We start from the raw sequence: 11,417 nt of genomic DNA, 5'->3' as shown, positions 1-11,417 counted from the left end.
TATTTTCGTGAAGCAGCAAGTGCTTTTATTAGTCCATAAAAACTTTGTTCGTTCCCATCTGTAGCTGCATCAGCCAGCCATGGACAGCAGAATAAAAGCATGAGCCAGTGACGTAATCTTATAGGGCCCTGTTCAGTGCTGGCCTGCTATGCAATGCTCCAGCACAATGCGCGAAAGCGTTGTACAGCGGTCCGCACTGCGAAGAGTCTACTAGAAAAATCTTAAAAGCAGAATTGTTGGAAATATTTCATTATATGTAACATTTTCTCATAATATATTGATCCCCTCTGAGCATTATGACTGAATGATTACTGTGGTCAAAGAAAATATCGCCTTAGTTGTTAGTTTCCCCATCGTGCAGCACACATTGACCACTGTCGGAAGCGGGGGGGGGGGGGGGGGGGCTCAGCCCGTTTAGCTCATCTTGGTGGTGGTGGTGGTGGTGGGGGGGGGGGGGGGGGTCTAGCGCCTACCTTGCCCCCTTGGCTGATACGCCTATGGCTTCAGCTACCATTTTCTGTATAAATACGCAAAAAGACCAACGCCGTAATGATATGAAACAAGGTTATACTGAGTTCTAGGCCCTTGAGTTATTATTTAATCATGAAGGGGCGCTTGTAGCTATCGTGAGGTAGAAGCTGCGGCCAAGACAATGTCGACAGCCACGCGCTCCGCTGCTCTAGACAAGTGTGATTCTATCTGTACACATAAAAAGTTCATGTAAACCAACTAGCCAGCAAAAAAAGAGTACCTTGTTGCCCTCACCCCTTTCCCGGCTTTTTTTTTTTCTTTTTACACTTTCACTCAACCACATCTTTATCTGTTTTCGTGGCGGCCCATGAGCTGCTTGTGCTTCCAACACAGTAACTACTGCGAAACTACGGACGCTGTTTCATGTCCGATGTCATCATAAACTTTAACAACTTCAACAGGTCTAAATTAATTAAAAAGGGAATGCTTCTCAATTTGTTCTCTCCCTACACATAACAAAGGAAGACGTACCTGGTTCATGCCATCAGCTTTTTCCCCCTTAAACTAAGTAGCGAGGAACTTTGCAATGACACGCATAGTCATGCTCACAGGGGGAGGGAGGCGCCCCCTAAGCCACCTAAAAGGGGGAAGTAAAGCCCGCCCCTTCCTTTGAGTTAATATAGAAAGAGGGCGTGCGATGAACCTTCGCCTAAAGCCCCTTACCTTCGCCTAGACAGTAACTCTAGACAGTAACTCTAAAAATGCTCAGCCCAATGCTGAGCATTTCTTTTGGCCTGTCTTGAAAACCTTTGATACGCTCCGCGTCACCTGTCGTGACGTAGAAACAACCGTTAACGACTCGAATTTAAAAGCATGGCTAGGAAAATAGATCATGGTGGATGACGCTGATGGCAAGGATTAGGAGGCGTGGCGGAGAAGCGAGATGTCGCTACACAGCAAAACAAAGCGAACACATCCAGGGTCTATAAGGCAAAACCAAATTGCATTGCAGCCAGCAGCGCGTCACACTTCCATTCGACAGCAGACGCAGCATCTACGCATGAACAGCATGTTCCGGGAGTCGTGGCCCGTCTCGACTTATCTTTTCCTCGAAAGCTAGTATATAAAAAAAAGCAGACGAAACAAGAAAAAAAAAATCGCACGAAAAGCGCTTTGCCACTATCGCAACATTTCGCAGCGCCAAGGTTTACTATAATTAGATTACGCGACGACTGCAGGGGGGCAGAGATGCCCAGAATTGCAATGGTAGCCTAAAAAAAAATAAGACAGAATACGGATGAAACAAAAAAAATACATATATGCGCGAGCGACGAGAGTTTTTTTAGGGCCGAACCTACCCGGTGGCACACTACTAGAAAAGATACCCATGCTCATGTGCAACCCTCTACATAGGTCTGTGCCGGCACAATTACAAGCAAAAAAAAAAAAAAAGCACTCAACTCCTCTTACCCCTGACAGCACTACTTCGACGTTAGAGTCACCCCTCTGCCAGCTGACTAGTGCGTTTACTTTTTACTTAACGCGATGCGTTTATTTTCAAGCGCTTCCGAAAAACCGGTCGGCGACTGCCGCCATGCGTAAACCCACAAAGCCGCGTGGACGAGACGCAACACGCAAACGAGGCCCGCGCGCACCGGCGAGCCGCTTGCACAAGCGCCATTCAATATGAACACCGAGCGGAACACACTTTCGCACGTCAGAGCGATTCCCGACAGTGCCGGTAAACGCTCTCAAAAGGATCGATTAACAGCACTGTCACCTACAGCTCAACCAAAGGCAGAAAAAAAACGCTGCTGCAGTAGCAACGATGACACACGAACATACACGAACGGCTACTTAAATCAGTTTAGGTTGGGGCCCCCCACGTTGAATCATAATCGTGAAAGTTCACAAATGCGCCGACGGTCACGACTGCCAACGGTCACAAGTTGAGACGAAAACCGACGTCTTAATTTATGCTGGTCGTTTGAATTAAAACACCGCGTGGCAGGTTTACTTTCGCTTGAAAAGTGAAAGCTACGGTGGACGCGTAATGTGCTAAAAAAATAAGAAAAAGTAAGTCCAAGCGCGCGCAATTTAACTACGTATGCGATGCCGAACAAAGCGGTTTAGCTTAGCTTGTTTGATTATTTCTAATTTATCCTGCGCGCCAACCACATACAGTCACCACGGTATCAAGTAGCGTTATTGTTTCTGCATTTTTTTCTTCTACTTTCACGACACGGGGAAACTTCACATTTCCTCGAGCGCCGCCTCGATCCCGCTTTGCAATTTGCCGGGTGACCATTATTCCCCGAGGAACGAAAGCAACAGAAACTCTCAAGAACGAACTCTGAAATACTCACCGAAATAACAAGCTGGCTAGCGGCGACTCTGAATGACAATTTATCCTATACCGGACTCAAGACACATCGTTACATTCATTAGCCAAGTGCTCTGCGATCGCAAGACAACAAAAGCACATGACGTTGTGCGATTGGTCGTGCCTGTCACGTGACTTCAACAAATAGCGTTGGCCGCTTAGTGGTTTTTTTAAAAACTACGTAAATAACGAAATTGCAAATAACCTAAATTATGTCAATTTTTGCAAATTTTTTTTAATGTACAAGAAATTCGCATTTGTGTTATACAAAAAACGTTCATTTGGATATTTGATATTGATTTTGTGCCAGTTGACTCCTCATGCTAGAGTGACCTAGATTAAGAAGAGTGTCTAAAGCGCCAGCTCCCGCGTGGGCTTTTTGCGGTGGACTGCCGCACCGCGCCGCTGCTGCGCCAGATTCGTGAGCTGTCCCCACTCGGAAGCGCGCCGAAAGCGAGGGACGTCTGCTACGCGCTGCAGTATTTCGCGCTGTGTTTGCACACTGGGCACATGAAGTCCGCTTAGCTTTAATAATGTAATGTGGGAAGGGGCTTACCTATGTTTAAGCGCTGCATCGGTGCCTGGGGCAACAATAGAGTGCAAAAATTCATGTGTGAAGCGGCATCAGCATGGCACAGCTGATGCCGAAAATGAACAGGTATAAGAAACGACAGAAAAGAAACTTACTCGCATGGTTAATTGAGCAATGGCATTGCGCAAGTAAGAAAGTACTGAAAAATAGCTAAATTACACGCGCAATCAGCTGATTTACTTTCACGCACTGACTTCGCTCACCAGTGCTCATGGTTACCAGTGTTTTTCTGGCCATAAGCACGCCACTTTATTCGATAACTTGTTAACCTCTACTAGCACTTTATTATGAGCAGAGCACATCTTGAAGGCGGAAGGGAAACGAAAGGAACATAAGGTGACCGCAATACTTTAGGCTTATTTTTGCTTCTGAGGTAGCGTACAAGGTTCACTGAGCGGAAAGCTTGAGTTAAATTCCGATATTTTAAATAAAAAATATTGCCACGTAAAATTACGTTATTCCTCAAGTTTTTCCATAAAAAACATATTATAGAAAATGATCAACCAATATCCAGAAGCAATGACAGTCATGAAAAGCCCTCCCTACTCTTGTCCAAGTTGAATAGCTGCCTGGACGAAAATCAGGGGAGTTCACAAATGTGAAAGTGTAATATTAGAGCCAGTTCAGAAAATGGCTCAAATAAAAAAATCTTTATGAAACTAAACTTGCAACAATATATATATATATATATATATATATATATATATATATATATATATATATATATATATATATATATATATATATATATATATATATATATATATATATATATATATATATATATATATATATATATATATATATATAATATGTGCGACAGAGATTGAGAGAATTTGTTCGAGAGCCATGAAGCGCAGCAATGGAATGCGCGTCAACAGGGCACTTGGCTGAATTTTATTGCATTTTCCTGATGAGCTCAATATTGCATACACTACCTTTTTTCTTTTATTGCAATAGCAATTATATAGTCACTCTCAGCTGGATTTGCCGCCGACATCGGCGTGGGCGTCGCCGTCACTCACTGTATATGTATACGTATCTATAACTGAAAACGCAAAAAAGAAAAAAATCGAACATGGGACCTCCGCGTCGCGAATGCGAGGCGTTAACCACTGCGCTATTGAGGGTAGAGGAGTGGCAATAGGGTGGCACACCAGGCAGGTGCGAGAGAGCGAAAATGACCATTTTAAGGGGGTGCCCCTCCCGAAATCAAAGGGGTGCCCCCCCCCCCAACCGAAAAAAAATTTGTGGCTACGCGCCTGGCTGAAGGGCACCTCCTTCAACGTTCAAATGGCAAGCTATTTATATCTACCACTTACGCAAGCTATTTATAATACCACTGGCGGGCATCTCGGGGGGGGGGGGGGGGGGGCTATTGTGTTTTCAGCATTATCAGCAAGATGGCTCAATGAGCGCACGGCGGCTCTCATCTCTCACGCGTACTTTGACTCACGGAGAGGGGTGGACAATCTCTCGCGCGCCCTTATCTCCCGGTGGGAAGGGTTATTCGTCTTGGCTGGCGTTGGGCTTGCACTGGAACGAATCTGTTGAAGTTATGGGGCGCACAAAGGTCACTGTAATCGTTGCACAGCCTTCGTTTGCGAAAAGGGCGCGCTTTTCAGATACAGCGAAGTAACAACTGAGACGCTTATTCGCGTTCATCTGTACCTGAGAGTACGTTTCGTGCGTCATTTGTGTGTGAGAAAAGCGGGGCACGTTTAGATCTGTTTGCCATGCTGCGCGTGACCTTCCAATTTGTTGCTATCGCGTTCATTGCTTCGTCTTTGCGACAGACAGACAGACAGACAGACAGACAGACAGACAGACAGACAGACAGACAGACAGACAGACAGACAGACAGACAGACAGATAACTTTATTAGATCCTGAGGAGCTTCCGCGTTAACCCTTATCGGGAACCTGCGGAAACCGCTGGCTGCGTCCAAGTCGGGGCTGGGACACTGACATGTTTCGCCCTATCTTCGGCCCTCTTGATAGCCTAAAGTTGCGTATGGAGCGATGATGTGCGGAGGGCTTCTTCCCCTTCACTGGATAGGGGGCCACTGGGCAACGCGGGGCATTGCCAAAGCATATGTGTGCCAAAGAACAGTAAGTTTTGTTGTAGTCTAGACAACTTGAATCATTTTTTGTTGAGATACGACTGAGAAATCCCCGCGAAGGGAATGAGCTTGTCTGGAGCATTTTGTGACTGATATTTATCTAACTTCGGGTGAGGAAGAGGATAGACAGGTCTGTCTACTAAGCCGATAGTAAGAGGTTATTTTGTTGAAAGTAAGAAGCGGGTAGTTAAACTGGATTTCATCCTGTCCCCATAAGGCCCATGCCACCGCGGCGCGCGAGATCTTGCGCACGGTCATGGGCAAGCTCGTTGAGGTTAGGTATGGTCCGATGAACGTCTGGCGTCCGATGAACGATGGGCGGGAAACCAAGAGATGAAGTGAGTGCCAGGGTTTCTTCTTTTTTCTAGAATGGAGGCAGCCTCTCGTGCTAGGTTACTTGATTCAAAAGCTTTGATGACCGCTCGTGACTCTGTAAAAATGTTGGTGTGGGAGGGGTCGGTCATAGCGAGGGCTATGACGACCTGCTCCGCGATAACATAGCCGAGAGTGAGGGAGCGTAATTCTCCATTGCCGTCAATGACTGCCAGCGCGAATGTGCAAGACTGGCCATACTGAGCGGCGTCGACAAAGACAGTTGATTCAGGACTCTCGCCGACCTTTTGTAATATTGCTCGTGCACAGGCTTTTCGCCTCCCTAAATTGTGTTGCGGGGGCATATTTCGAGGGAATGGGCTGAGTACAAAGGTTTCCCGAACCTCGCTGGATAAGGTGATTTCACGTTCATTAACCATTGTAGGAGCCATGGATCGCAGACGAGTCTAGGATGCGTTTTCCAGCCCTATAGTCGACGAAAGCCTGAACACCTTCGCAGTGACCTACGATTTGATCACTGCATCAATGTCGTTGCACATACCAAGTTCGCTTAATTTATCAGAGCAAGTGGTTACCGGCAATTCCAGCACTTTTTTAATGCTCTTCCGCATGAGTGTATTCCGCTCATTTTTTTTTTGTTTTGGTCCAATTAAGGGCCGAAGCTACATAGCTAATGTGACTAATTAAGAAGGCACGAGGAATCCGGAGTAGGTTGTCTTCACATAGTCCTTTCCTGCAGCCTGATACTCTAGCGACGAGTCTCGGCATGTTTTGAGTTTTGGCCGTGATGTGCGTGAGAGTTTTGGCATTACATCCTCTCGCATCGATAAGTAATCACAGAATTCTAATTGAATCGACTGGTGGAATGCGCTGTCCATTTTTTGCAAAATGAGCGATGAGAATTTGCTCCAGATGCGGAACTAACACCTTGCCTGGCCGGCCTGTACAGCAATAGTTCCGATTTGTTTGGGGACAGTTGGATGCCTGTGCTTTTTAAGTAGGACTCCGTTTCGTCGAGGGCTGATTACAGCGCGTTTTCTACTTCTGCGAGTCATCCTACTGGGCACCAAATCATAATATCGTCCACGTAAAGCTAGTGGCCTGCACTGGGCAAGGAGCTGAGTCTCTCTGACAAGGCTTTCATAACTATGTTAATAACAAGGGTGAGATGACCACTGCTTGCGGGATGAATCTGGCCCAAAGGGTGAATTTAGCTGATTTATGTTGACCGATCTTAATGGTAGCCGTTCTATTCATCATTAATGATCTTACGAAGGCCTGAAACTTTTCTCCGAGACGTAGGTTGGCTGTGGCCTGCAGGAGAAAGCGATGAGATACGGTGCAAAGGCTTTGGTCAGGTCAAGGGCTAAGATACCCCTTACATCCCTAGTGCCATTATCGAAAATGTGCTTCTTGAGGAGTATCATAACATCTCACGTAGAGAGTCCCAGTCTGAAGCCGATCATTTTGTGCGGGAATGGATCCTTGCGCTCTATGCAGTCGGAAATCCTATTGAAGATCGCATGCTCAGCTAGCTTGCCTACACAAGAGGTTAGTGATATCGGCTTTAGATTGTCAATATGTAATGGCTTACCCGGTTTAGGAATAAGCACAACCGAGGTCGCTTTACACTCCTCCGAAAAGCTTCCACTCTGCCAACTCTCTTGTTGGTCTCTTTCGTAAGCAGCTCAATGGATATGTCATCCAGGTTCCTAAGCAGTCTGTTTGAGATTCCACCCGGACCTGAGGCTGACCTGCTATTCAAGTTGTGAAGGACGGCCCTAATTTCAGATTCCGTGAAGGGGTCATCGAGCTCCTTTACTGTGTCACATTCTATTTCGGGATACTCCTCTGAAGTGCCTGCGCCTAGTGGAAGATATCTATTCGCCACCTCTTCTAAGAGCGTTTATTCTGTTCTGCCCTCTTGTCTGTGCTTGTGTATGAGACGGCACAGTGCCTGTCTTTGATTGCCTTTCGTCTGCGCGTCATCAAGCATATGTTTGAGGAGATACTGTGACTTTTTTTTTTTTGCTTAGGCTCCGTGGTACTGCGACAAAGCTCAAAATCTTCGCACTAACTGACGCAGCATGCCTGTCATCTCTTTTATAAATAAAAATAGACAGGTAACTCAAGCCTTTTGTGTACCACAGGCATATAGCTGATTATCACGTTTGTTTCCGGGTGATCGATCGATCATAACATGATCTGATGCGTACATGGTGGTGCACTGTTATCGAATAATTTACTTTGGTTTGTCCTACTTTTTGTCAAGGAGAAAACCTTACTGCCTCATCAAACACGGGAATCGACCACCAGTTCATGACGGCTGTGCGTCGTTATGTGAAGAAAGCTTTCGGGAGGTGGGGGGGGGGGGGGGAGGCAAGGAAGACAAAGAAAAACGGGCTTTCACCGTCGAGTCATCTCAGGCGAATGCATAGGGACCTTGTGAGTAATTATTTTCGTATATTTTATCTACGAATTTATTGCTCGAAAATGTATAGGTAAGTCCTAAATCTTGAGATTCATGTTGATCACGTTTTCAATTCTGGGGGGGAGGAGAAATCAGACCATGCATCGTCAAAATTTTTTTCAACGGTGGTTTTGCGCACTGCACACCACATCATTACGATTAATCGTTACGAAAATAAAAAAACATGTCAAGTTAATGATGTCATCGACCTTTCCATGTGAACGATGACGCGAGAGTTACGCGAGTTATATGGTTTTTGCGGGCCGAACCCACTTCGTACCGCGTCATAGACTCTTTCCTGGTTATCTTTGTGATCTACAGCTTATTTTATTCTACGGCACGTTTACGTTCGTCATTCCACTTGAAAGTACCTTCGTTCACGACGGGTGTGCGCAGTATGCGTTGTGCAAACGGGCGCGTAAGTGCGGATCATTGCCATGACATAACAGCTGAAAGAAAATGTACAAGATCACGCTCCTGAGTTACCAAACGTGTTATCTGTGTGGAGTGACGCAATAATAAATATTGCCCATATTACCGCAGCGCTGGCTAATAGCGGCAGAAATATCGGGCGCGTAGCAGATGCCCGCCGTTTCAACGCGGCTTTCACTGCGGGGAAAGCCCACGGGTGCGCCTTTAGGTAGCATAACTCTATCCTAACAGCAGAGCTCTAGCGGGTCCGGCATGGTAGCGCGCGGCGCGGGAGTTCATCGCAAAAGGCCCTTAATCCTCCGTGTACATATTCGATCGGCGCTTTAACACTCACCCTATTTTAGGTCACTCTACTCATGTCGGCCACGCTGTACTTCTGATGGCCGCGTTAGCCTCAGGTCACACTAGCCGAGCTAGCCTATCTCCGAGCGTTGGCCGATTTCATAGCTTTCCAGACACGTTTTATTTTTCAGATGACGTGGACTCGATGCTGTTTCTAAACTGTCTGCGTAGCCAAGCGTTTCTGCCGCCACCACGGTGTCCGCCACCTACTCATGCACTCAAGCCAAGTCAAGTCGGCTTTAAGCGGCTATTTGGGTAAACGGAGCGGTAGGGGTGGGAACGTTCTACAACGTTTTACACAGGTGTTCTTTGGTTTTGCTCCTCAAAACGCTCGTGCCACCCGGGACAGAACATAGGCGCAGCGCCGTTGGTTGGTTGGTTGGTTCCTCAACACACCAAAAATTACCTCATTATAGCCTCCATGCAAATTACTCATGCATACGCATGCATACTGAGAGGCAGTGAGCAAGGTGACGGAAGCGCCGTGCTCCCTACCAGGTTGCAGAAATTAGGCGTCTTCTTCCTCTTCTAACCAACCACCACAGCAGAACACAGCCAGGGAACACCTGTACCAGTTGTACCAGCCTTTCTAGCCGCATACGTGCAGCTCGCGCATAGGTGTTCTGCGTCTATCGCCGCCGCCCGCACTGGCGCGCACAAACGCAGAGACGGCGATTTGTGCATGGCAGGCGCTGTGCGGAGTGCAAGCTGTTTACTTTGAACACTTACGTGAACGTAGGTTGAAATAAAACCTACGCGCTTACAGCCATGTGGTCATGTACAATAGGCGTATGCTGTTAGTGCAACTATTTTGAGACTGTCGTGAACCTCGTGATTCTCGAGCAGGTAAGCGAGTTGCCTTCACTACGCTTGGTGCACGAGACGTCGTTCGCCGCATGTGTGTGTTCCGTTTTGCTTGAACTTTGCGACTGGTCAACATGGTTCAAGACTCGGGACTTTTCGTGCAGGACTCTTGACGCGCCGGGAATAATGGAGCCGACAACAATACGAGATTTGAAGCCAGGGATGAAAAATCTCAGTATTATATTCATCGTTCTGGAAATAGGTGAGAAGCTTTCAATTATGTTTTTGAAAACGAGGGTACCGTTGGTCGGCACTAGCTGCACCAACTTTATCTTGGTGCACCGTGCCATATAATTGCTAGCAATAGCTCGGCTACTCCAGCTGGCGCAGGCGACTTGTTCCACTGATTGTCGACGCATTGGCAATTCGATTTCATGGCGGTACCCTATACGAGCCTTGTATCACAGATGCACCACACTAGTTAGCGGACTTGCCTGACGTAGCTGCTTGAATTTGGCTAGATGTGAACAGGTCTCCATTTAAACATGCTGTGAATGACCTACGTCTGTTTTTTCCCACGCCTGGTAACATACTTTATTGGTGAATAATTTCTGTTTATGTAGTGTATTATGTACTGTTGTCACCCATTGCACTTTTGGATAGTAATCGAGCACGAGCAGAATCGAATTTTCCGACCGCAGTTGGTTCCTTCCCCCAAGTGAGCAATTCGCGACTGATTAATTTGATCCCTCTCGTGCTCAATCGCTGTCGAAAGTGCACCGCGTGACACCGTAATAGAAGTCGCAACCCTTCAACTGATGCTAAGCACGAAGTCACTGTTTTTATGCCTGGTATCGAGGAAAACGAAATGAAAAATGTTTGGCGCATGGTAGATTTAGCTTCATGCTATAAACAACCAGGGGCCCAAAATTCGACCCTCGTAGCCTACTGTATGGTTAATTGCACCGAAATATTTGATTAATAGAACTGATGGTGATGCCTTGTTTGAGGGCATAGTTTGGGCTTTTCCATGCAGTCAGCTGCCTTTGAACTATCCAAGTACCATGTTGAACTCGTATAGTGATGCAACTTTCACGAGGTGTATTTGGCTGAAAAATTGTATCCACACACCTCATAAGAAGTAGTGCGCATGAGAGCTACCTTTGCGTAATAAAACTACAGTACCAAAATAGCAGCTTGGGAAGATGAAGACGTGGGACAAATGCTTTCTGCCAACTGAAACTTTATTGCTCAAAGCCACATTCCCGGTAGTTAATCTTCATAAGATTGCATAAATTAGATTTTCGGGAGGATGCATTTTGATGCATAGCATTTGTGAGCCATTCAGGGCATGAAGCAACATTGTAGACCCTTACGCTTTTGGTGCAAGTATTGGACTGAAGTCAACTTTGTTTACTATAGCACTGTAGCCGCCGTTAGCTTATGGTGCTGGTCTTTTGCCACTGAA

At 46.4% G+C, this 11,417-nt stretch overlaps 2 protein-coding genes across 7 annotated transcripts in view; one reads left to right on the top strand and one right to left on the bottom strand.

The window, feature by feature from the left end:
* The window catches only part of Ae2 (anion exchange protein Ae2), a 289,588-nt gene extending 286,633 nt beyond the window's left edge, over positions 1 to 2,955 (bottom strand). For all 4 annotated transcript variants that reach the window (XM_075881985.1, XM_075881984.1, XM_075881990.1 and 1 more), the window contains exon 1: positions 2,838 to 2,955. The gene's annotated coding sequence lies outside the window, so the exon portion shown is untranslated. The remainder of the gene's footprint in view (positions 1 to 2,837) is intronic.
* A 5,329-nt stretch (positions 2,956 to 8,284) lies between these two features.
* The window catches only part of LOC119175727 (SOSS complex subunit B1), a 51,260-nt gene continuing 48,127 nt past the window's right edge, over positions 8,285 to 11,417 (top strand). For 2 of the 3 annotated variants that reach the window (XM_075881980.1, XM_075881979.1), the window contains exons 1-2: positions 8,285 to 9,991; positions 10,114 to 10,211. In XM_075881980.1, coding sequence (XP_075738095.1) covers positions 10,136 to 10,211 — 76 coding nt within the window. In that variant the 5' untranslated portion in view covers positions 8,285 to 9,991; positions 10,114 to 10,135. The remainder of the gene's footprint in view (positions 9,992 to 10,113; positions 10,212 to 11,417) is intronic. The other variant, XM_037426680.2, reaches the window with a different exon arrangement.

The sequence above is a fragment of the Rhipicephalus microplus genome, chromosome X (assembly GCF_043290135.1).
Source record: "Rhipicephalus microplus isolate Deutch F79 chromosome X, USDA_Rmic, whole genome shotgun sequence".
Classification (NCBI taxonomy): Eukaryota; Metazoa; Arthropoda; class Arachnida; order Ixodida; family Ixodidae; genus Rhipicephalus; species Rhipicephalus microplus.
The sequence above is the reverse complement of the archived record's forward strand: the minus strand, read 5'-3'. Positions and strand labels throughout refer to the sequence as shown.